This window comes from Salmo salar, chromosome ssa06, assembly GCF_905237065.1.
Source record: "Salmo salar chromosome ssa06, Ssal_v3.1, whole genome shotgun sequence".
Lineage (NCBI taxonomy): Eukaryota > Metazoa > Chordata > Actinopteri > Salmoniformes > Salmonidae > Salmo > Salmo salar.
In genome coordinates this window covers 54,373,710-54,398,449 of record NC_059447.1, presented here as the reverse complement: position 1 = coordinate 54,398,449, position 24,740 = coordinate 54,373,710, and the positions used below count along the sequence as shown (strand labels likewise).

Genomic DNA, 24,740 nt, shown 5'->3' with positions numbered 1-24,740 from the left:
GTAGAATCACTGATCCCATTCGTGATGCCTGATTGTGGTGGAAATTCAACATCAGGGACAACTGAAGCCAATCTTAAAATGAATGACTTTATTATCAGCAAGCTGGAGAGGTTACAACAAACTCTGCACACCGTACAGGTCTATCAGAAGCTCTGTTGGGGCAGTCCCAGCAGTTGTCTTATATACGGTTATACACAGACAAGTTATATTTGCATGATTTAGCATAATTAATTCATCACTACCGGTGGCTCGCACATGTGACTGACCAATACCTCATGAGGCTCTCTCTCTCCAAGTTGAGACCTTGAAACTGAGATACCTCGGTTGTTCCCATAGTAATATTCTGGGCGTACTGCCAAGTTGACGAACAGCGATAATGAGGATTCCTCCATACGCGATCAGTCAGCCAACTGCATGAACCTTTCTAGTTAGTTATTAGAAAGTAGCATTAATTCGATACTTTGTAGCATTGATTTGATACATAAACATAACATTTCCCTCACAACATCAAAACTATGAAATAACACATATGGAATCATGTAGTAACCAAAAAAGTGCTAAACAAATATAAATATTTTATATTTGAGATTCTTCAAAGTAGCCACCCTTTACCTTGATGACAGCTTTGCACACTCTTTGTCATGAATCCCGCTTCCTGAGTCTGTGTTCTGCCTGTTTTCTTTTTTGGAGTTGTTTCCTGAGGTTTCTGAACACACCCTGTCTGGTAGCCGGGTGACGAAGCTAGGCGGGAGATCTCTCAATTACCCGCACCTGCATCTCATCAGCCATCTGCACACCTGGTCCTGATCATCACCTCTTCTCTTCATAAGCTCTGACCTGACATCCATTCCCCGCTGGATCGTTAGCAATGAACAGTATGTTGTGTCAGCCTCAAGTCACTAGAGTTAGTTTTGTTGTTCTGTACTTTTTACCTGTTACTCACCTCCGTTTACTCTGTCTACAGTCATTCTCCCGGAACATTCACCCACCCGCCTGGTCGTCGGTGGCTTCTGTGACATCATTGGATCTGCCTATTCACTCTCATCAACTCACCTCTGCTGCCGCTCCGTCTCCTGGATTATTCTGTTTTCACCTTGACTCTGTAAATAAATACTCACCTTCATTTTACTCACCTTGTCCTGGTCGGCTTCTGGGTTCTGCTTTAGAGAATCGTGACACTCTTGGCATTCTCTCAACTAGCTTTGTGAGGTAGTCATCTGGAATGCATTTCAATTAACAGGTGAGCCTTGTTAAAAGTGAATTTGTGGAATTTCTTTCCTTCTTAATGCATTTGAGCCAATCAGTTGTGTTGTGACAAGGTAGGGGTGGTATACATAGCCCTACTTGGTAAAAGTCCATATTATGGCAAGAACAGCTCAAATAAGCAGAGAGAAATGACAGTCCATCATTACTTTAAGACATGAAGGTCAGTCAATGCAGAACATTTCAAGAACTTTGTTTCCTCAAGTGCAGTCGCAAAAACCATCAAGCGTTATGATGAAACTGGCTCTCATGAGGACTGCCACAGGAAAGGAAGACGCAGAGTAACCTCTGCTGCGGAGGAAAAGATCATTAGATTTACCAGCCTCAGAAATTGCAGTCCAAATAAATGCTTCAGAGTTCAAGTAACAGACATGTCAACATCAACTGTTCAGAGGAGACAGCGTGAATCATGAGTTCATGGTTGAATTGCTGCAAAGAAACCACTACTAAAGGACACCAATAAGAAGAGACTTGCTTTGGCCAAGAAACACGAGCCATGGACATTAGACCGTTGGAAATCTGTCCTTTGGTCCAAATTTGAGATTTTTGGTTTCAACCACTGTGTTTTTGTGAGACGCAGAGTAGGTAAATGGATGATCTCTGCATGTGTGGTTCCCACCATGAAACATGGCGGAGGTGTGATGGTGTTCTACTGGTGACACTGTGTGTGATTTATTTAGAATTCAAGGCACACTTAACCAGCATGGCTACCACTGCATTCTGCAGCAATGTCATCTTTTTTGCATTTAGTGGGACTTTAATATATATTTTTTCAACAGGACAATGACCCAACACACCTCCAGGCTGTATGAGGGCTATTTGACAAAGGAGAGTGATGGAGTTCTGCATCAGATGACCTGGTCTCCACAATCACCCGACCTCAACCCAATATAGATGGTTTGGGATGAGTTGGACCGCAGAGTGAAGGAAAAGCAGCCACAAGTGCTCAGCATATGTTGGAAAAGCATTCTAGGTGAAGCTGGTTGAGAGAATGCCAATAGAGTGTAAAGCTGTCATCAATGCAAAGGGTGGCTACTTTGAAAAATGTAAAATATATTTTGATTTGTTTAACACTTTTTGACAGGTGTCACACCCTGATCTGTTTCACCTGTCTCCACCCCCCTCCAGGTGTCACCCATCTTCCCCATTATCCCCAGTGCATTTATACCTGTGTTCTCTGTTTGTCTGTTGCCAGTTCGTCTTGTCAAGCCTACCAGCGTGTTTTTATTCATGCTCCTAGTCGCTGTTTCTTAGCCCTCCCGGTTCCACTGCTAGCAGCATACTCTTGAGGAGTAAGTGTCAACAATGACTGCATACATTCATTTCTGTGAGGACATGTTAGTCCCCACAAAGATGTCTAAATGCTATCTCAATAATAAGCTTTGGATCACTGCAGACCTTACACAGACAATTGTGACCCTCAGTCTTATGTTCCAAAATGTATGGCACTGATTTCTTTATTGAAGTACTGCAGAATATAATCACGAGGACGCAGTGCCAGCCCTTGATCTTTTACCATCACCATCTACATCACGCGGGGCAAGTGTGGACGAGGAACAGCAAGGGGTTTCAGTCAATTCTGTCGAGGGTATATGTCCTACTTATTATTATAAACTGGGTAGTTTGGGTCCTGGTATATCAGGCATTATAAACCAGATCGTTTAGCTCTATGGTATATTCGGATGGATTTTCCCTTGCAAAATCAGTCACCAGGGTTTGGTGCCTTAAAGTTATCAATGGACCTCCGAGACAGTGTGGAAGAACAGGAGTTGGCATTGATATATTTTTACAAGGCACTGAAAGTGGAGTGGCTTAAGTTCTGACTTGAAGGTAAAACCTGACAATTGTTCTGGTACTCTCATATAATCACCTCCACTGGTCTTTGTCAGGGAATAATGCAATGATAAAAGCAATGAGGGCAATGTGTAAAAAGCCCAGTAGATGGCAGCAAACAAGACCATTGTCTGCTGCCATGTAATAAACATTTTACAGTTTTTAAGATATTGTTCTATTGCTCATGCAGTCACAATAAAGACATTTTAATTAAAAAGAAGAATGCCATGGTCCACCTTGTTTTTGATGACCAATCAACCAACCCCGAAGAGCACCTTCTTCTGCAAATATGTACCTCTGTATCACAGGAGGTTGCTGGCGCCTTAATTGGGAAGGACGGGTTCGTGGTAATGGCTGGAGTGGAATTAGTGGAATGGTATCAAATACATCAAACATGGTTTCCATGTGTTTGATGCCATTCCATTGACTGCGTTCCAGCCATTATTGTGAGCCGTCCTCCCCTCAGCAGCCTCCTGTGCTGTGTATCCTTGCAGTCGTTCCCTTTTATTTATTTTAGAGTTCTAGCCAATATTAGGCATGTAATTAAATAGCCTGTCATGTAAACCCCAGCTTGTCTCCATTTATAGCGGATACTGCTGTTGAAGGGGTGACGCGCAGCATCCTCTCTACAATAATGAACAGACTGCAGAATGATTTTCAGTTGAACATGAGTAGGTAAAGAGTTTGAAGAATTTGGGTGAACTTGCACTTATCTGTGACTGCAGTTGAATTATGCTAATAACTCATTACATTTTACTAGTCACTTTAATTAACTCTATATTCTGTGACTCCCATTTAGGTAACACCAGCGTCACTCACCTGTTTGATCGGCCACTCTTTTCTTCATGGGGGTCCCTACCTCTATGGACTGATCCCTGCTGTGAACTATGTACTATTTGGGGGGGAACAGCAGAAATAGCCACAGTGGACCTCCAAGACCATTCACCTGTTGTGCATATTATAATTGTACATTGTTGTTATTCTATGAACACAATATTTATTGAGTCAGTGTGTCATTAGATTTACTTTATCATTTTGTCCTGAGAACACAAATGCCTTTTTCGTCATGGTGTCCAATGTCGGGTTGCTGTTCTGTGGCTTCACCACATGATTTGACAGACAAAAGACTATGGTAGTTGAGAACACGTCTCTTTTCCAATTGTCTTTACTCATTAAGCATAGCCTGACGGTAGGGAGGGGTAGTTCCCCTTTCTGCTCCATAGGCAAGCACCAGGGTCTTAAAACATAAGAGGGGTTTCAAAGTACAGTGTTGGTTTTAATTATGTACGGTGTTGTTTCAAAGTATAGTGTTTTCCATTATGTATAGTGTGCAAATTCTACAGCAGATGGTGAATTGTACAGCACATATTTAGTAGGGATGTAACAATTCACTGATTCGCATCGGTCCCCTATTCAAATGTTTAAGATGCAAGTGCATTGGTCTGCAGAACCCAAACCGATCCAAATGTAACATGCATTGGTCAGATAATTGATTCAAACGTGACGAATTGGTTGTTCACAATTTATTTAGCTCTTATTAAAATTCTTTCTACCTTCCAAAAATGCATACTCTTTTGTGACAACTGATGCGTCCTTTCCTTCAGGGGGATACCTAGTCAGTTGTACAACTGAAATGTGTCTTCCAAATTTAACCCAACCCGTCTGAATCAGAGAGGTGCGGGGGGCTGCCTTAATCGACATCATTGGTGCCCCAGGGAACAGTGGATTAACTGCCTTGCTCAAGGGCAGAACAGATTTTTACCTTGTCAGCCCACTGACAAAGAAACGATCAGTCTATAATTTTAATGGTAGGTTTATTCGAACAGTGAGACAGAATAACAACCAAAAAATCCTGAAAAACGCATGTCAAAAATGTTTTAAAATGATTTGCATTTTAATGAGGGAAATAAGTATTTGACCCCTTTGCAAAACATTACTTATTACTTGGTGGCAAAACCCTTGTTGGCAATCACAGAGGTCAGACGTTTCTTGTAGTTGGCCACCAGGTTTGCACACATCTCAGGAGGGATTTTGTCCCACTCCTTTTTGCAGATCTTCTCCAAGTCATTAAGGTTTCGAGGCTGACGTTTGGCAACTCGAACCTTCAGCTCCCTCCACAGATTTTCTATGGGATTAAGGTCTGGAGACTGGCAAGGCCACTCCAGGACCTTAATGTGCTTCTTCTTGAGCCACTCCATTGTTGCCTTGGCCGTGTGTTTTGGATCATTGTCATGCTGGAATACCCATCCACGACCCATTTTCAATGCCCTGGCTGAGGGAAGGAGGTTCTCACCCAAGATTTGACGGTACATGGCCCCGTCCATCGTCCCTTTTATGTGGTGAAGTTGTCCTGTCCCCTTACAAAATCCCCGTACAAAATCAGCAGGGGATCAAATACTTTTTCCCCCTCATTGTAACTGTGTTGACAGTCATTGATCTGCAAGTAATTTAGGAAAAGTGAAAACAATTTTGATTCACATTTGTCCTACAAGAGGAAATCGTAGCATTTCTCGCACATCACATAGGCCTAAACAAAACATATAGAAAACACAGCAGAAAACAATAGGAACAGTCATACAGATACCTTTCCTACACTCTGATCCCACTCCACTCCTGCCCATATCGGGAGTTGTTCATAATAGTGATAACCCCTGGGATGAAATTCCTCCTGAAGAGCACCATTGAATTGTATGATTTATCTGACCTGACGGAAGAACAAAGCAGTGGTGGAGTGTTCAGCCGTTCGTTCAGTAGGTGAGGGGGATCTGTGAAAAAATGAAATAGTTTGCCTGTAGGCTACTCCAGTGATATGTAATAGTCTATAAACTTCATTTTTATATAAACCTTTAGAATGTACAGTGCAGAACTTGAAAGACCTTCTCACAGTAAATTAAAATGACACAATGTATCACTTGTGCACCAGTGCACTCTGAAGAGGAAGAAACAACCATATGTTGTCTAACAACATCACAGATGTGAGATTTTCTTTCCGCTAGAAGCACTGGTTCTGTTAAATTGTAATTCCAAGCTGCACATCAAAAATATTTAGGGTCATATAACGGTCTGCTCTGCCATACCTCCCCTTCACACCAGGGCTGCCAATAATATAGGGTTGCCAAAAGATGTATATGGGAAAATAATGGACCTGTGAAAAAGCTATAAAATAGCTACCCACTACCATAAGATGTATATATTTAATGTATTAATTTAATGGTGACCACAGCCTTTCCGAAAATATATTTAAATCGTGTTTAAATGGGATTTTTTCACACCCTTATCCATGTTGTATTCCATTTAACATTTGGCTTCCAGTGCTGCTTTACTTCCAGGCAATTATGAAGCATCTGGCAGTTCCTTCTCTGGATGGTCGTAGTACAGGACATGGAAAGGGTGTTGGCATCCTAGAGATCCTATGTAATTCAATGGTTAGCCGCGAAGTCTGCAAAGGTACTAATGAAACCTGGCAAAGCATACAGCTGGAAAAGCAAAGGTGCAAGATAAAGCGGTTTGATCATTTGCATGAATGACAGATTGCGTGATCGCTCAATTTATAATGGCCTTCTTTTCTTATGTCTTATCTTCGCAGCTGGGAGAAAGGGCTAAAACTAAATTGAAATCCTAATGGGTTAAGAGTTTTGACAAACAATCACATACATTAAGAGCAGCATTCTTTGATTTTTCAGATAATTGTTTTCCTGACAAAGTGACCACTATATGTATCTTCTTACATGTACAGTTGAAGTCAGAAGTTTACATACACCTTAGCAAAATACATTTAAACTCAGTTTGTCACAATTCCTGACATTTAATGTTAGTACAAATTCCCTGTCTTTAGGTCAGTTAGAATCACCACTATTTTAAGAATGTGAAATGTCAGAATAATAGAAGAGAAAATGATTTATTTCAGCTTTTATTTCTTATATCACATTCCCAGTGGGTCAGAAGTTTACATACACTCAATTAGTATTTGGTAGCATTGCCTTTAAATTGTTTAACTTGGGTCAAACGTTTTGGGTAGCCTTCCACAAGCTTCCCAAAGTAAGTTGGGTGAATTTTGGCCCATTCCTCCTGACAGAGCTGGTGTAACTGAGTCAGGTTTGTAGGCCTCCTTACTCGCACACACTTTTTCTCCCCACAAATTTTCTATAGGCTTTAACTTCCTGACTGATGTCTTGAGATGTTGCTCAATATATCCACATAATTTTCCTCCCTCATGATGCCATCTATTTTGTGAAGTGCACCAGTCCCCCCTGCAGCAAAGCACCCCCACAACATGATGTTGCCACCCCCGTGCTTCACGGTTGGGATGGTGTTCTTCAGCTTGCAAGCATCCCCCTTTTTCCTCCAAACATAACAATGGTCATTATAGCCAAACAGTTCTATTTTTGTTTCATCAGACCAGAGGACAATTCTCCAAAAAGTATGATCTTAGTCCCCATGTGCAGTTGCAAACTGTCTGTCTTTTTTATGGTGGTTTTGGAGCAGTGTCTGTGGTGGCCAATTTCTGCATTACCAAATGAGGAGAGTTACAAACACACCAGTCCGAGTTAAACTACATCTTTAATATTTAACCTCTATGGGCTACTCAACAGCCAGTGGAATCCCGTGGCGCGATATTCAAATACCTTAGAAATGCTATTACTTCAATTTCTCAAACATATGACTATTTTACACCATTTTAAAGACAAGACTCGTTAATCTAACCACACTGTCCGATTTCAAAAAGGCTTTACAACGAAAGCAAAACATTAGATTATGTCAGCAGAGTACCCAGCCAGAAATAATCAGACACCCATTTTTCAAGCTAGCATATAGTGTCACAAAAAACAAAACCACAGCTAAATGCAGCACTAACCTTTGATGATCTTCATCAGATGACACTCCTAGGACATTATGTTAAACAATACATGCATGTTTTGTTCAATCAAGTTCATATTTATATCAAAAACCAGCTTTTTACATTAGCATGTGACTAGCATTCCCACCGAACACTTCCGGTGAATTTACTAAATTACTCACGATAAACGTTCACAAAAAACATAATTATTTTAAGAATTATAGATACAGAACTCCTTTATGCAATCGCTATGTCCGATTTTAAAATAGCTTTTCGGTGAAAGCACATTTTGCAATATTCTGAGTAGATAGCCCGGCCATCACAGGCTAGCTATTTTGACACCCACCAAGTTTCTTACTCACCAAACTCAGATTTACTATAAGAAAAATTGGATTACCTTTGCTGTTCTTCGTCAGAATGCACTCCCAGGACTTCTACTTCAATAACAAATGTTGGTTTGGTTCCAAATAATCCATAGTTATATCCAAATAGCGGCGTTTTGTTCGTGCGTTCAAGACACTATCCGAAGGGTAAAGAAGGGTGACGCGCCCGGCGCGTTTCGTGACAAAAAAATTCAAAATATTCCATTACCGTACTTCGAAGCATGTCAAACGCTGTTTAAAATCAATTTTTTTGCGATTTTTCTCGTAAAAAAGCGATAATATTCCGACCGGGAAACCCTGTTTTCGTTCAAAGACAAAGAAATAAAAACATGGTGTCGGCTCGTGCACGTGCCTCAGTCTCATTGTTCTCAGATCGACCACTATCCAAATGCGCTACTGTTTTTCAGCCATGGCCTGCAAAGTCACCATTCAACGTTCTGGCGCCTTCTGAGAGCCTATGGGAGTGTTAGAAAATGTCACGTTATGCCAGAGATCCCGTTTTGGATAGAGATGATCAAGAAGGCCAAGAAATAGTCAGAGAGAGCGCTTCCTGTTTGGAATCTTCTGTTATACTCACAGACACCATTCAAACAGTTTTAGAAACTTTAGGGTGTTTTCTATCCAAATCTTATTTAAAGAATTAGAGATAATCTACTCCTTTATGCAACCACTGTCAGATTTCAAAGTAACTTTACGGAAAAAGCACATTGTTCAATATTCTGAGTACAGAACTTAGGTTTCAATGCTAAGCTATACAGTTAGCCTACAACCACGGCGTCAACAAATCTCTAAAAATATGTTCGAAATATTTTCTTACCTTTGCTGATCTTCGGCGGAATGCACTCGGAAGGGCACCCACTTCCACAAGAAATGTTCATTTGTTCTGCAAAGTCCCTCATTTATGTCCAAATACGTCCGTTTTGTTGACCCATCCAAAACACTTTACAATGCCATGTGGAGTGGACACAAATCCATAGACGAAATGGTCAAAAGTTCCATTACCGTTTGTAGAAACACGTCAAACGATGTTTACAATCAATCCTTTAGGGTATTTTTTAAAGTAAAATTGCAATAATTTTACAACCGGGCAATAGGTATTCATCCCAGGCAGGGATGAAGACACCTGTCCTCATACTGGCCAGTGATTGACTGAGCCACAATTTCCTGCCCGGTAACAGGTGACGGATGAAACCAGTTCCTAAAGATTGTTGACAGCCAATGGAAGAGTTAGGAGGTGCAACGTAAATCCTATGTCACTGTAGTTTCTCAAGGGATTCAAAATAAAAACTACATTTCTCCCACTTCCTGATTCAATTTTTCTCAGGGTTTTTTGCCTACCATATGAGTTCTGTTATAGTCACAGACACCATTCAAACAGTTTTAGAAACTTCAGTGTTTTCTATCCAAATCTACTAATAATATGCATATTCTATTTTCTGGGCCAGAGTAGTAACCGGTTTAATTTGGGTACGTTTTCCATCCGGCCGTGAAAATACTGCCCCTTAGCCCCAACAGGTTAATGACAACATAAGTATGTAAACTTCCGACTTCAACTCTATATTGCGTGTAAAAAAAAAAAAAATACTTAAACTGTACTTCCCATGAACTTTTCACCATTCGTTTTATTCATTCATTATTTTCTAGACATATTTTTCATGCATCACAATTAAACAATTAAATAAATTCATAGCATTAAAGTTGTGTTTTGAGGTGATATAATCCATATACAATAGATACAGTATAGAAAAAAACAGCGCACACAGAGACAAGCGAAGCACAACAGATAATATTTTATTTTCTGTTCAAATGTTTGTTGCTAACAATTCATTAATTACAAAGATTTCAACTGGTGATTTAAGAGGAAAAAAGTAGTAGTGTTTTGAAGAGAAAAGTCACATTTTCAGAGCTTAAAAGAAGTCCAGGAAGAAAAACAAAATCCGAGAAAGATCGACACAAAATCAGAGGATTTTCCTGGGATTAAAACATGTGCAAGTTTAATACAGTGTTTCTGAACCCCCCCCCTCTCACCGATGGCCTGCAGAGTTAAAGTCACTTCAGTAAATGATCTGAATGTGGTGCTGCAAGACAAAAAAAGAAAATGGCACTGAAGGCACACTAGTGATTAAACTGGATATGCCACACATGCCTGTGCAGTATCTCACGCTTCTTAATGTACAATGAAACGTCCCACAATTGAGGAGGACCAATATTCACATGCCCCCTTGTGGCGGTACGGTGCTATGACTACACCTCCGCTATTTTTATTTTATTTGACTAGGCTAATGCTTCTCACTCATGATCGAACGATTAAAAATGAAGGGCCTTGTCCAGGAGTTTCTCTCTCTATGGTGAGCGGCTCTTCACACACATACTTATTTAAACAGAGCAAACGACTGCAGCAGCTTGTGAGAACTCATTAATAATCCTATGAGTTGTGGTCCTTTTCACTGTTCAGATTCCCACTTTGTCTTAGTCTCATGATTATGTGGCTATGGCACATTGGTTTTGCCAACTATACTTTTATGGCAAAAGATCTAAGTTAAAAATAATCCACGTCATGAAGGCTGGCGGGAGATGTGTAATTACTGTAAAAGATGCCCACTGGTTTAGCTTAACAGTAAAACCCCTGCAGTCTGTTGAGTGGCAGCTCGTCCCCTGGGTAGGTACTGCTCTCAAATGAATGGCCACTTGTCCGTGAACAGCTCAATAGGGGTTACAACGCCAGTATGGCAGGGGCTGGAATGTGGGGGGTTTATGGTCCCTTTGAAGGTTGCCCTTTCTTTCACTATTCAGTTGTGTGTACCCCATACTCTACAGTTTAAAAACAAAAAGTTATCCTTCACTCTTTTCTCTAATCTTTGTTTAGAAACACAAACATATACCTATGATTAGGATAGTTCATCATGAATGCTTTTTTTCCTGTGAGTGTCCTATCGTCATTGACCTTGGTTTTTAATTCAGTTCCTCGCATGCATCTATGTATCAATAACCTAAACTAAGTATTAATAACCCTTAAAAACTCATAGGAAAATGGGTGGCTCCTCCAACAGGGAACTGGAGAGGTGTGTGTGTGTTGGGGAGAGCCGTCAACACAGGATTGCTAGTAGTGCTGTGGGGTGTACCTGGTGGCACCCTCCCTTAAAAAAGTGAAAAGGAAGAGAGGAAAGGAGACAAGTAGGAATGGGGGGAACCAAACCGATAAACCTTCATCAAAAATCAGGGTGGGGGTGGCTGGGACACAGTCTGTTCTTGGCACTTTTGCAGCGATACACAAGTACTATGTTGAATGTAGGTGCGTCGAGTGATTAAGCACGCATTATGTGTGTAAGGTGGTGGGGTCCTCAGCCATCCAGGGCGTGTTCCAGGCCATCCAGCGTTAGCTGGCTGCGGTGGGGAGAGTTGGGGCTGTTGGAGGGCGTGGAGTGCTTGGTGGAGTCCCAGTCCGGCTGAGGGAAGAGAGAAAGAGTGTTTATGGTAAAGATGGCTGCGGTGGGGAGAGTTGGGGCTGTTGGAGGGGGTGGAGTCCCAGTTCGGCTGAGGGAAGAGAGAGGGTGTTTATGGTAAAGATGGATTAGAGAGTTAACCTCTTGGGGCTAGGTGGGACGCTAGCGTGCCACCCGTGGTGCACTCCATCAACAGCAGGTGCATTTCAAGAGCGGCAAATTTGAATCCAAATAAATGTCAAAATTCAAATTTTTCAAAAATACAACTATGTTACACCATTTGAAAGATAAACATCTCCTTAATCTAACCACGTTTTACGATTTCAAAAAGGTTTTACGGCGAAAGCATACATTTAGAGTATGTTAGGACAGTACATTTACAAGAGTTGTGTGTAATGTTTTGTCAAGTCAAAGACAGGGTCACCAAAACCATAAAACCAGCTAAAATGATGCACTAACCTTTTACAATCTCCATCAGATGACACTCCTAGGACATTATGTTAGACAATGCATGCATTTTTAGTTCTATCAAGTTCATATTTATATCCAAAAACAGCGTTTTACTATGGCATTGATGTTGAGGAAATCGTTTCCCTCCAATAACCGGCAGTCAAGTCAGCGTCACAAATTAAATAATTAAAATTAGAAAACATTGGTAAAATATTATATTGTCATTTAAAGAATTATAGATTTACATCTCTTGAACGCAATCAACTTGCCAGATTTAAAAATAACCTTACTGGGAAATCACACTTTGCAATAATCTGAGCACTGCGCCCAGAAAAATACATGATGTAAGCCAGCCGGACTTCTCGTCATGAACGAGGGGAAAAAATATATTTCCGTTCGTTCAAACATGTCAAACGTTGTATAGCATAAATCATTAGGGCCTTTTTTAACCAGAACATGAATAATATTCAAGGTGGACGAATGCATACTCTTTTATAACGTATTGGAACGAGGGTACCCAACATGAACTAGCGCGCCAGGTGTCTAATGGGACATCATCGTTCCATGGCTCTTGTTCGGTCAGATCTCCCTCCAGAAGACTCAAAACACTTTGTAAAGGCTGGTGACATCTAGTGGAAGCAATAGGAAGTGCCAAAATATTCCTAAACCCCTGTGTTTTTCAATGGGATAGGTTTAAAGTCAATACAACACATCAGGTATCCACTTCCTGTCAGAAAATGTCTCAGGGTTTTGCCTGCCAAATGAGTTCTGTTATACTCACAGACACCATTCAAACAGTTTTGGAAACTTTAGAGTGTTTTCTATCCATATATAATAAGTATATGCATATTCTAGTTACTGGGTAGGATTAGTAACCAGATTAAATCGGGTACATTTTTTTTATCCAGACGTGCAAATGCTGCCCCCTAGACCCAACAGGTTAAAGGGATAGTTCACCCAAATTACATATTGGTTTCCTTACCCTGTAAGCAGTCTATGGACAAGGTATGACAGCAATCCATGCTTTGGTTTCGTTTCTCTGGCATTTGTGGCACAAATCCCATTCAAGTCATGGGACTGATATTAGCATTTTTCGTACATCACGTCTACAAGTGATTTTGTTGAGCTTAACAATCAATTTTAGATACTTTCGGATTATTTGGACATAACGTGCGAAAAACGCTAATATTGGTTTCATGACTTGAATGGGATTTGTGCCACAAATGCAAAAACGTTAGCATGTGAAAACAGTGAGTATATTTACACTCATAATTCGATATTAAACTGATTATGGCAGTAGTTAGAGCACGGAAATAGTCATGTAAACACCTACTCTACTTACACTATGTGGACACCCATTCAAATTAGTGGATTTGGTTGTTTCAGCCACACCCGTTTCTGACAGGTGTACAGCCATGCAATCTTCATAGACAAACATTGGCAGCAGAATGGCTCAGTGACTTTCAGCGTGGCTCCGTCACAGGATTCTACCTTTCCAACATGTGCTTCCAACTTTGTGGCAACATTTTGGGGGAAGACCCTTTCCTGTTTCAGCAAGACAATGCCACCATGCACAAAGCCAGGTCCATACAGAAATCGTTTGGCGAGATCGGTGGCCTGCACAGCCCTGACCTCAACCCCATCAAACACCTTTGGGATGAAATGGAACGCCGACTGCAAACCAGCCCTAATCGCCCAACATCAGTGCCCAACCTCACTAATGCTCGTGGCTGAATGGAAGCAAGTCCCCGCACCAATTTTCCAACATTTAGTGGAAAGCATTCCCTGAAGAGTGGAGGCTGTAATAGCAGCAAAGGGGGGACCAACTCCGTATTAATGCCCATGATTTTGGAATGAGATGTTCGACCAGCAGGTGTCCACATACACTACCAAATGTATCTTAATTGGCATAGTAAGCATACGCTGATTAAAACAGCTGGTTTTCTGAGAAATCGTTCTAATTATTAGGACAAGTTAACAGCTTAAATTGGCGTTCCAGCTGCGTATTTGATCTGCACATGTGCCAGCACCGGTAGCGCAAGCCTCCCACTTATACGCAAGTTCAGAAAAACTGAAAGTATACATCTTAGAAATAGTTTTCACATACAAACTTTATACACCGAGTGTACAAAACATTAAGGGCACCTGCTCTTTCCAAGACATAGACTGACCAGGTGAAAGATATGATCCCTTTTTGTCACTTGTTAAATCCACTTCAATCAGTCTAGATGAAGGTGAGGAGACAGGTTAAGGAAGGGTTTTCAAGCCTTGAGATAATTGAGACATGGATTGTGTATGTGTGCCATTCAGAGGGTGAATGGTCAAGACAAAAGATGCAAGTGCCTTTGAATGGGGTATGGTAGTAGGTGCCAGGTGCACCGGTTTGTGTCAAGAACTGCAATGAACATGATCACTGTGGTAGAACGTTTATTTTGATTAGCAGCCTGATGTGTCCATGTAAACAGAATTATTAGGGAAATTGCTCTTCTTGCAAAGCATGTAAACATTTTAAACTATTATATTAATCTGACTATCCACAATAATCGTATTATTGTGTGCATGTAACAGTGCTCAGTGCCAGTGAAACTAAGTATTGCTGTCATACAGTACCTTGTCCATAGACTGCTTACAGGGGAAAACAATGTGGCATTTTGTCATTTGGGTGAACTATTCCTTTAAGTTGCTAATTGTTTGGCTCAACTGTTGCCTGGTTCATATACATAAAATAAAAAGCAATGTCTTTTCTCATGAAACCACACACATCCTTTACTTTATGCAGACAATATGCTTTTGCTCATCAGTGTGGAGAGGTCTATCATTTTCCTATCAAATTAGGTAATTTCTGGACAATATTTCTGTCCATTTAGGGGACCCCTTTTGGCTTAAAAGCATTCCAATAAGAAAAAGTTCCATATACTGTAGCCTTTAACAATACAAACTGAAATATTAATGATTAATGTTTGCTTTGGCAAAGTCAGAGAATGTGTCATCATACCCAGGAAGATAGTTGAATTTAAGGTAACAGAGAATGTGGGATAGAGGGAGATGGACAGAGAAAAGAGAGGAGCATAGATTGAGTAAATGTGTGAGTGATGTGTGTGTGTGTGTGTGGTGTCTTTACCTCTCTTTCGAAGTCCCCGTCTGGGTCGGAGATGTTCCGCGACGATCCTGCTTCTCCAAAGTCTGCACCTCCATGACACAGTGACACAGTGACACACACACACACCGAGACACAGACCATTAGCATCAATGACAGAGAGAGAATGGATTTACTAGTGTGTGTGTTGAAATGTATGCATTACGTGTTGTATGTGTTCACATGTGGAAGGTGCGTGTGCTTGGGATCCTCTCACCAGAGGCTGTGCGGGTGATGTGGGTCTTGCTCCTCTGTTGCCGGGAGATACTGGATAGCGGGCGGGGCTTATCCTTGGCCGGGTCGTCCTGAGAAGAATGCATCACACTCTGTGCCGCCACGCAGTCGCCAACACACACAGACAAGCCAGTGACAAATACAGCCATTGGTATAGAAGGACCTTACTATATGAGTGAACAGGTTTATGCTCATTAGGACACACAACAGAATACGTTTTAAAACATTTTTTAAAATTAGTGTTTCTTATTGGACAAGTCCCATTTTGGACCTTCCCTGTTTCATTGACTTTAATTCCTTTGGGTGCCTAATGAACACGACCCATGTACATGAGTAGACAACGTCAAGACATTTACATGGATGCTCACACATTAAACCAAATAAAATGTAATTGTATTTGTCACATGCACCGAATATAACAGGTGTAGACCATACCGTGAAATGTTTACTTACATCAGCCTTGTACACGCTCACACACACACACACACTCACTTTGTGATAAATAAACTCCAAATGCACAGCAAGTCCCTCGTTTGACTGAAACAAGTCACACGTACCGTGGCATGTTTTCACAAAATTCTATGGGGGGGGAAACAGCCATAGGGAAGTGTCTACTTCACTTTTGGTGTTGGTGGCTGTCTACTAATGAAATTAACCTTTTTTTCAAATCTTTCTCTCCATTGAAACCCTGAGGTAAGCTTTTCAAGTATGTTGCCGTTTTTAACATGACAAATATGCAGAGATCACACAAAACACAACCACACACTGCAGCCAGTACAGAAAAACAGACTCATATGACATCAGCCGAAATAAAACGACCAGCTTTCGAAAAACTCACTGCACTTCAGCAAATGGAAAAAAGAACAGCGAGAAAGGAAGGAATGGGAAGAAGGAAGAGTGCAAAGGGGTGAGAGAGAGGGTGGTGGGAACGCTGGAAATAGGCCCGGTCCCAAGTCGACCCCTCGTACCACCTCCCTATTTACTTGTGGAGATCGAAGACGAACGGTTAGATAGGTATGATCAATGATATTGCTTATCCCCTCAGATTCACACAAGTGCATAGGGGTCTTTTCCTCAAATCTAGGCCATAAGGGTAGAAGTACAGCCAGTTGTATAATTTCCCTCTAGTTAGGGACTGATTCAGACCTGGGTCACCAGGTAACTCTGTCCAATTAAAAAAGAAAGTGAATCAATCAATTAACAACCAAAGAGAGAGAACGAGAACCAGCAGTCCTCCAGGCTCATATTTGACTACCAGTACCCTGGCATAGGGTGGCGATGTGTAATTGCGCAAAAGAGGTGGTGGTGGTAAAAGGAGGAGGCAGGAGGGGTGGGAAGCGTCAGGTTAGGCCTACCCTTCCTAGGGAGGAGGTGGAGGGAGAGGAGGAGAACTGGGGCAGGATGCAGTGCTGCAGCGAGTAGGTGGTGGTGGCAGGTTCTTTTTGCAGGTAGAGGTCGGCCGACACAAGGCTCATGTGATAGATGTGCTCAAAGTTGCTCGGTGGGGAGATCAGGGCGTGGTGACGGGAGGATGAGGGGGGGGGGGTGGTGCTCTCGCTCTGCTGCTGGGCCGGGCAGGGGGTGAGAGAGAGAGGGGAAAAAGGACACAAACAGGACACAGAGGAAAAAAGAGGGAAGAGGGAGGGAGAAAGTGAAAGAGGGTGTGGACAATAGGGTCATTCTCCAAAAGGAGGAAAACATGGGCAGAGATGGTGGAAAGTAGGAGAAGGTAGTATAGCAGTGCTATTCTGTGGAGTTAGGAGTGGGAGCTGCTGCTGTCAGAAAATGTTAGGAGACACAATTTTGGCTCCAGCGGTGTCTTGTGATCGTTAGAATCCAGCTGTTATGGCTCCTGTTTTGTCACCTGCAATATCAGTAAGCTTATCAGGGGGTTGGGAGGCCATTTTTGTTCGTGGGTTATTAATACAATATGAGGCAGACATTTTGGCTCAAGCTGTGTTGACCGGATGGTCAGTTGAGGCCCTTACCAGAGGCAGATCCATGAGGACCTGCATGCCGTCGCCGGGGCCCATGTGTGCCACGTGGTTGAAGTTGATTGGGTTAGAGATCATCTTGGATCTCAGCTCAGGGTCCCTCAGCATCTCTCTGTCAACACAAGACACGTGGTTAACAATGGTCAGTGTGTATTATTGTGAATAGTTGTACACAGTGAGTGTACTACAATGGGGGTATACAAACTGACGTACAGTACCAGTCAAAAGTTACAACACACCTACTCATTCAAGGGTTTCTCAATTTTTAAAATATTTTCTACATTGTAGAATAATAGCAAAGACATCAAAACTATTAAATAACACATATGGAATCATGCAGCAACCAAAAACGTGTTTAACCTGTTAGGGCTAGGGGGCAGTATTGACACGGCCGGATAAAAAACGTACCCGATTTAATCTGGTTACTACTCCTGCCCAGAAACTAGAATATGCATATAATTATTAGCTTTGGATAGAAAACACTCCAAAGTTTCTAAAACTGTTTGAATGGTGTCTGTGAGTATAACAGAACTCATTTGGCAGGCCAAAACCTGAGAAGATTCCAAACAGGAAGCGCTCTCTCTGACCATTTCATGGCCTTCTTGATCATCTCTAACCAAAACAGGGGATCTCTGGCATGACGTGACATTTTCTAACGCTCCCATAGGCTCTCAGAAGGCGCCAGAACGATGAATGGTGGGTTTGCAGGCCCTGGCTGAAAAACATTAGCGCATTTGGATAATGGTTGATCTGAGGACAATGAGACTGGAGGCGCGTGCACGAGCCGACACCATGTTTACTTTCTCTCTCTTTGAACGAAAACAACGACCCCCGGTCGGAATATTATCGCTTTTTTACGAGAAAAATTGCATAAAAATTGATTTTAAACAGCGGTTGACATGCTTCGAAGTACGGTAATGGAATATTTAGACATTTTTTGTCACGAAACGCGTCGGGCGCGTAACCCTTCGTCACCCTTGGATAGTGTCTTGAACGCACGAACAAAACGCCGCTATTTGGATACAACTATGGATTATTTGGAACCAAACCAACATTTGTTATTTAAGTAGAAGTCCTGGGAGTGCATTCTGACGAAGAACAGCAAAGGTAATCAAACTTTTCTAATAGTAAATCGGAGTTTGGTGAGTACCACACTTGGTGGGTGTCAAAATAGCTAGCCTGTGATGGCCAGGATATCTACTCAGAATATTGCAAAATGTGCTTTCACCGAAACGCTATTTTAAAATCGGACATAGCGAGTGCATAAAGGAGTTCTGTATCTATAATTCTTAAGAGCATAGTGGGTGCCAATGTTTCATACTAAGCCGCAGGCAGAACTTTACCGAAATGATTACTAGGTCATTTGGCGGAAATAAAGGTTTCGGCTTTGATACCGGTATGTGACTAGTTTCAGGAAACTAGGCGTGTTGCGCATCACTACTTCACAGGACAGCCATTTGAATGTAATTATTGTATTTTTATCAGAAATGCCTTCTGGAACATGTAAACTTCCATGCCATCTGTAAATCCGAATAAAATTGTTAAGTTATGAGCCTAGTCGGTTTTAGCCATGTAAAAAGACAGGAACCTTCCCGCTAGCCCTGATTGGCTGAGATAATGGGTGGGCTGGACATGCCGAGAGAGGAGTTCAGATTGGTTTACCATATAGCACACTTCTGTCTATAACATGAGCTGGTCAGTATGCGTAAGTAATCCATTCTAACACTGCTTTTTTTTTTAAAGACATCACGTAGTAAAACAGCAAAAGTGTTGCTCTACACTTTCTGGAGGACCGAGTTTTGAAATCAGTGGATTAAGTATGATAGCTAAGGATATGGAGAAAATTCTGACGTTTGATTGCAAATATGCAGAAATAATTAAAAAAAAGAGAACACAGAGAAGGCTGTTGTATGAAACACCCGTCTCCAGATTACTTCAAACTAAGGGCAACCATGGCATCCGTGACAGAGGGAGAAGCGTCCATCCATGTATATGGGTAATATAGTCTAGCTAGTTACATTTTTCAGATATATGTTTTGTCAGAAAGTCGCTTTCATTTCAAGTTAAAGAGTACTGTTAGCTAGCTAACTAACGTTAGCTGGCTGGCTTGCTAGCTAACATTATGTGTATGATCTGTGTAGTAATATTATTAATCTCAGAGCTAGTTATAGCCATTTTCTCAAAAGCGAGGTTACAAGTTTATCAACTTGCAAAGCAGAATTACTTACACTACAGTTGAGGAACAATGGGAATGATATACCAAATCTCTACTTTTATCCAATGTAAAAATCAATTTCAAATTTTGCTACATAAGACCGAATCGAGACGGTCGGTCACATATAAAGAAAAGGCGGAAAAAAGGTTGGCGTTATGATGGTTGCCAGAAAAACATCTTAGTATGAAAGGGATAATAATGATAAGTGAACAGAGTAATGTTACCTCCTCTGATGGTCGAGCAGAAGCGCTCTCTACTCCGGACCACAAATAACCTCCTGGCGACTGTGGTTCAAGCCCAGACTCCACCTCCCTTGTCTAGGCCCCTACTTTCTGTCTCCCCTCTCTACTTTACTGCGTCACAGTCCAAAAGTCAATCAAAGTATAAAATGGGATCGGAAAAAAGGTTACCTCCTCTGCTGAAGTCTCTCCTCCTCGGGGACCTTGAAGAGGAACTTTCTCTTGCTGCGTGTCCTCATCATCAGCTTCTTACTGTTGCCAGACGTCTCCGGGATGGCCAGGTCACCTTCTGGAGAGCGACTATATTGAAAAGCTGTACTGAGACCGAAATGCTCCTGAGGATTCGTTAATGACTATATTATGTATAGGTGTAGTTGTGCCTGAGGAGGTAGTAGAGAGTTAAGGCATTGAGGGGTCTGTAGTTAGTAAGTATATTAAAGGTAGACTCAGCGATATGATGTAGATGCAGCAAGAAAAACAGCATAGGGGGTCAATTTCTGCAACAACTAAGAGTGTTGAAGCGCGAGGCTCAACTTCTCCTCCTGGCTACCACATTGTAACAGTGTGAAGCCAACCCACACACATGTGTAGATACTGTGTGTGACTTTGTGAGAGTGAAGTCTTACATCACGCTCATCTCAATATCTGCGGGGCTGCTCATGGCAACGTCATTTCGTTGAGTCTACCTTTAAGGTGTAGGTGAGTGTATTTGGGGATACTGTATACAGTGCCTTCAGAAAGTATTCATACCCCTTGACTTTCTACATTTTGTTGTTACAGCACAAATTCAAAATGGATTAAATAAAAACTTCTCTCACCAATCTGCACACAACACCCCATAATGACAGTGATTGTTTTTAATGTTAGCAAATGCATGGAAAATTAAATAGAAATATCTAATTTACATAAGTATCTCCAACCCTTGAGCCATCACCTTATAGAAGAACCTTCGGCAGTGATTACAGCTGTGAGTCTTTCTGGGTAAGTCTCTAAAGAGCTTACCACACCTGGATTGTGCAACATTTTCAAAATTCTTCATGCTCCGTCAAATTGGTTGTTGATCATTGCTAGACAACCATTTTCAGATCTTGCCATTGATTTCAAGTATATTTTTAAGTCAAAACTGTAACTCGCCACTCAGGAACATTTACTGTATTCTTGGTATGCAACTCCAGTGTAGATATGTCTTTGTGTTTTAGGTTATTGTCATGGTGAAAGGTGAATAAATCTCCCAGTGTCTGGTGGAAAGCAGATTGAAAAATGTTTGACTCTAGGATTTTGCCTGTGCTTAGCTCCAATCCCTTTCTTTTTTATCCTGAAAAACTCCCCAGTCTTTAACAATTACACCAAGCATACCCATAAAATGATGCATCCACCACTATGCATGGTACTCAGTAATGTGTTGTATTGGATTTGCCCCCCAACATAACACTCTGTATTCAGGACAAAAAGTAAATTGCTACATTCTTTGCAGTTTTACTTTATAGCAATGGAATGAAACACACAACCAATTCCTCAAGTGTCATGCTGTAGGTGAACCACACACCTGAATCATTGTGTGGTCCTGTCCAGAAACAACCCCCTAACCCCTAGACCCTTGTGGAGATCTGACAGGATTGGACAGGTGTAAGCAACACCGCCAAAATTTCACTGAGCCTACCAGAGGGTAGGGTGGAGCTCTCAACATGTCACCATCCATCAATCCCGCTCAGATCTCCACAAGTGTCTAGACTCTGGGCAGTAGGGGCTAGGGATTGTTTCTGGACAGGCCATGGGTATTATGGAAACTCAGTCAGTCAGTCAGTCTAGCACGGTCAAAAAATTGTAATAGCTGTCAAAGACTTGCTTCCTCTCTCCTTGGAATAATCCAAATTGCATTTCCTTGATCGTCACATCCTCACTCCTTGTCTCTTTAAAACCCATTGGATAAGAAGGTCAGAGGTCCCTCACCTCTGAGTTTTGAGAAAGCGGCGAGAGGAATCAAGGAAATGTAATTAAGACTTTCATTGTTTCCTCCATTCCTCACTTCCATCTCAAAGCACATTGCACTTTCCAATGCATTTTCAAGGAGAGGCAAGGAGTGGAGGAAACAAGGACAGAGGAAGCAATGACGGCTAGTTCAGACACTCATTAACACTTTTACATTTATATTTTTGTCATTTAGCAGACGCTCTTATCCAGAGTGACTTAGTGAGGGGGAGGACTATCTAAGATACTCTTTGAAGAGGTAGGGTTTCAGATGTTTTCGGAAAATGGTTAGGGACTCTGCTGTCCTAACTTCAGGGGGAAGCTGGTTCAACCATTGGGGTGCCAGGACAAAGAAGAGCTTGGACTGGGCAGAGAGGGAGCTGCCCTCCCATAGGGGTGAGGGGGCCAAGAAACTGAGGTAACAGAACAGAGTGCTCGGGTTGGGGTGTAGGGTTTGAGCATAGCCTGAAGGTAGGGAGGGGCAGTTCCTCTTGCTGTTCCAGACGTAAGCACCATGGTCTTGTAGTGGATGAGAGCTTCGACTGGAAGCCAGTGGAGTGTGCAGAGGAGCGGGTTGACATGAGAGAACATGGGAAGGCTGAAAACCAGGCAGGCTGCTGCGTTCTGGATAAGTTGCAGGGGTTTGATGGCACAAGCGGGGAGCCAAGTCAACAGAGAGTTGCAGTAGTCCAGACGGGAGAGGACAAAATGCCTGGATTAGGATCTGCACCACTTCCTGTGTGAGGTAGGGTCGTACTCTAGAGATGTTGTAGAGCATTTCCTAACGCTGCCAGAGACCCGGAACTCCACATGGTTGCGCGTGCAGGGTACACTAAATTAGAAGGGTTGCATCCAAGTGGGGAGTGTCTGTAAAACCTACAGGGAAAGGCTTGAACATATATAAACTCAGCAAAAAAAGAAACGTCCCCTTTTTCAGAACCCTGTCTTTCAAAGATAAAAAATAAAAATCCAAATAACTTCACAGACCTTCATTGTAAAGGGTTTAAACACTGTTTCCCATGCTTGTTCAATGAACCATAAACAATTTATGAACATGCACCTGAGAAACGGTCGTTAAGACACTAACAGCTTACAGACGGTAGGCAATTAAGGTCACAGTTATGAAAACTTAGGACACTAAAGAGGCCTTTCTACTGACTCTGAAAAACACCAAAAGAAAGATGCCCAGGGTTCCTGCTCATCTGCGTGAACATGCCTTAGGCATGCTGCAAGGAGGCATGAGGACCGCAGATGTGGCCAGAGCAATAAATTGCAATGTCCGTACTGTGAGACGCCTAAGACAGCGCTACAGGGAGACAGGACGGACAGCTGATCGCCCTTGCAGTGGCAGACCACGTGTAACAACACCGCCACAGGATCAGTACATCCAAACATCACACCTGCGGGACAGGTACAGGATAGAAACAACAACTGCCCGAGATACATTAGGAACGCACAATCCCTCCATCAGTGCTCAGACTGTCCGCAATAGGCTGAGAGAGGCTGGACTGAGGGCTTGTAGGCCTGTTGTGAGGCTGGTCCTCACAAGACATCAACGGCAACAACGTCGCCTATGGGCACAAATCCACCGTCGCTGGACCAGACAGGACTGGCAACAAGTGCTCTTCACTGACGAGTCGTGGTTTTGTCTCACGAGGGGTGATGGTCGGATTTGCGTTTATCGTCGAACGAATGAGCGTTACACCGAGGCCTGTACTCTGGAGCGGGATCGATTTGGAGGTGGAGGGTGCGTCATGGTCTGGGGCAGTGTGTAACAGCATCATTGGACTGAGCTTGTTGTCATTGCAGGCAATCTCAACGCTGTGCGTTAAAGGGAAGACATCCTCCTCCTCATGTGGTACCCTTCCTGCAGGCTCATCCTGACATGACCTTCCAGCATGACAATGCCACCAGCCATACTGCTCATTCTGTGCGTGATTTCCTGCAAGACAGGAATGTCAGTGTTCTGCCATGGCCAGTGAAGAGCCCGGATCTCAATCCCATTGAGCACGTCTGGGACCTGTTGGATTAGAGGGTGAGAGCTAGGGACATTCCCCTCAGAAATGTCTGGGAACTTGCAGGTGCCTTGGTGGAAGATTGGGGTATCATCTCACAGCAAGAACTGGCCAATCTGGTGCAGTCCATGAGGAGGAGATGCAGTGCAGTACTTAATGCTGCTGGTGGCCACACCAGACACTGACCGTTACTTTTGACCCCGCCTTTGTTCAGGGACACATTACATTTCTGTTAGTCACATTCTGTTAGTCACATGTCAACATGTCTGTTATGTTCATACAAATATTTACACATGTTAAGTTCGCTGAAAATAAACCATGTTGACAGTGAGAGGACGTTTCTTTTTTTGCAGAGTTTAGAAACCACACACGTATTTGCCAAAGCTACAAAAAGAGGAAAAATGTGATCTGAAAATAACAAAGTAAGATATTCAAGAGAGAGTGGTATAATAACTCTGCAGAACAACTCGTCAGAACCGCCATCCATACACATACACACACACAATGCTTGAAGAGATTATGGATTATGATTTCATTTGTTTATTTTTGTCAATGAGTTTGTTGACAGAAACCATTGTATTTTATTATATAAACTACTTAAAATATAGAAATGCTGTTAATCTTTTTCTTTCTTCAGGAATAAATGAATAGTTGACTAAAGCACAAACAGACCTGGCTACTAGGCATGACAAAGAAACAAGCAGTGTCCACGTTTCACGTTCAATTTTGT

The 24,740-nt window shown here is 42.2% G+C and overlaps 1 protein-coding gene across 13 annotated transcripts in view; it reads right to left on the bottom strand.

Moving 5' to 3' along the window:
* Window positions 1-10,087: 10,087 nt before the first annotated feature.
* Window positions 10,088-24,740, bottom strand: part of LOC106607646 (serine/threonine-protein kinase MRCK beta) — a 145,913-nt gene continuing 131,260 nt past the window's right edge. For 4 of the 13 annotated variants that reach the window (XM_045720720.1, XM_045720723.1, XM_045720724.1 and 1 more), the window contains 6 exons: window positions 20,199-20,316; window positions 17,568-17,685; window positions 16,935-17,141; window positions 15,563-15,671; window positions 15,331-15,398; window positions 10,088-11,762 (listed from right to left, as the gene is read on the bottom strand). In XM_045720720.1, the coding sequence (XP_045576676.1) occupies window positions 11,658-11,762; window positions 15,331-15,398; window positions 15,563-15,671; window positions 16,935-17,141; window positions 17,568-17,685; window positions 20,199-20,316 (725 nt within the window). In that variant the 3' untranslated portion in view covers window positions 10,088-11,657. The other 9 variants (XM_045720721.1, XM_045720722.1, XM_014204806.2 and 6 more) reach the window with 9 other exon arrangements.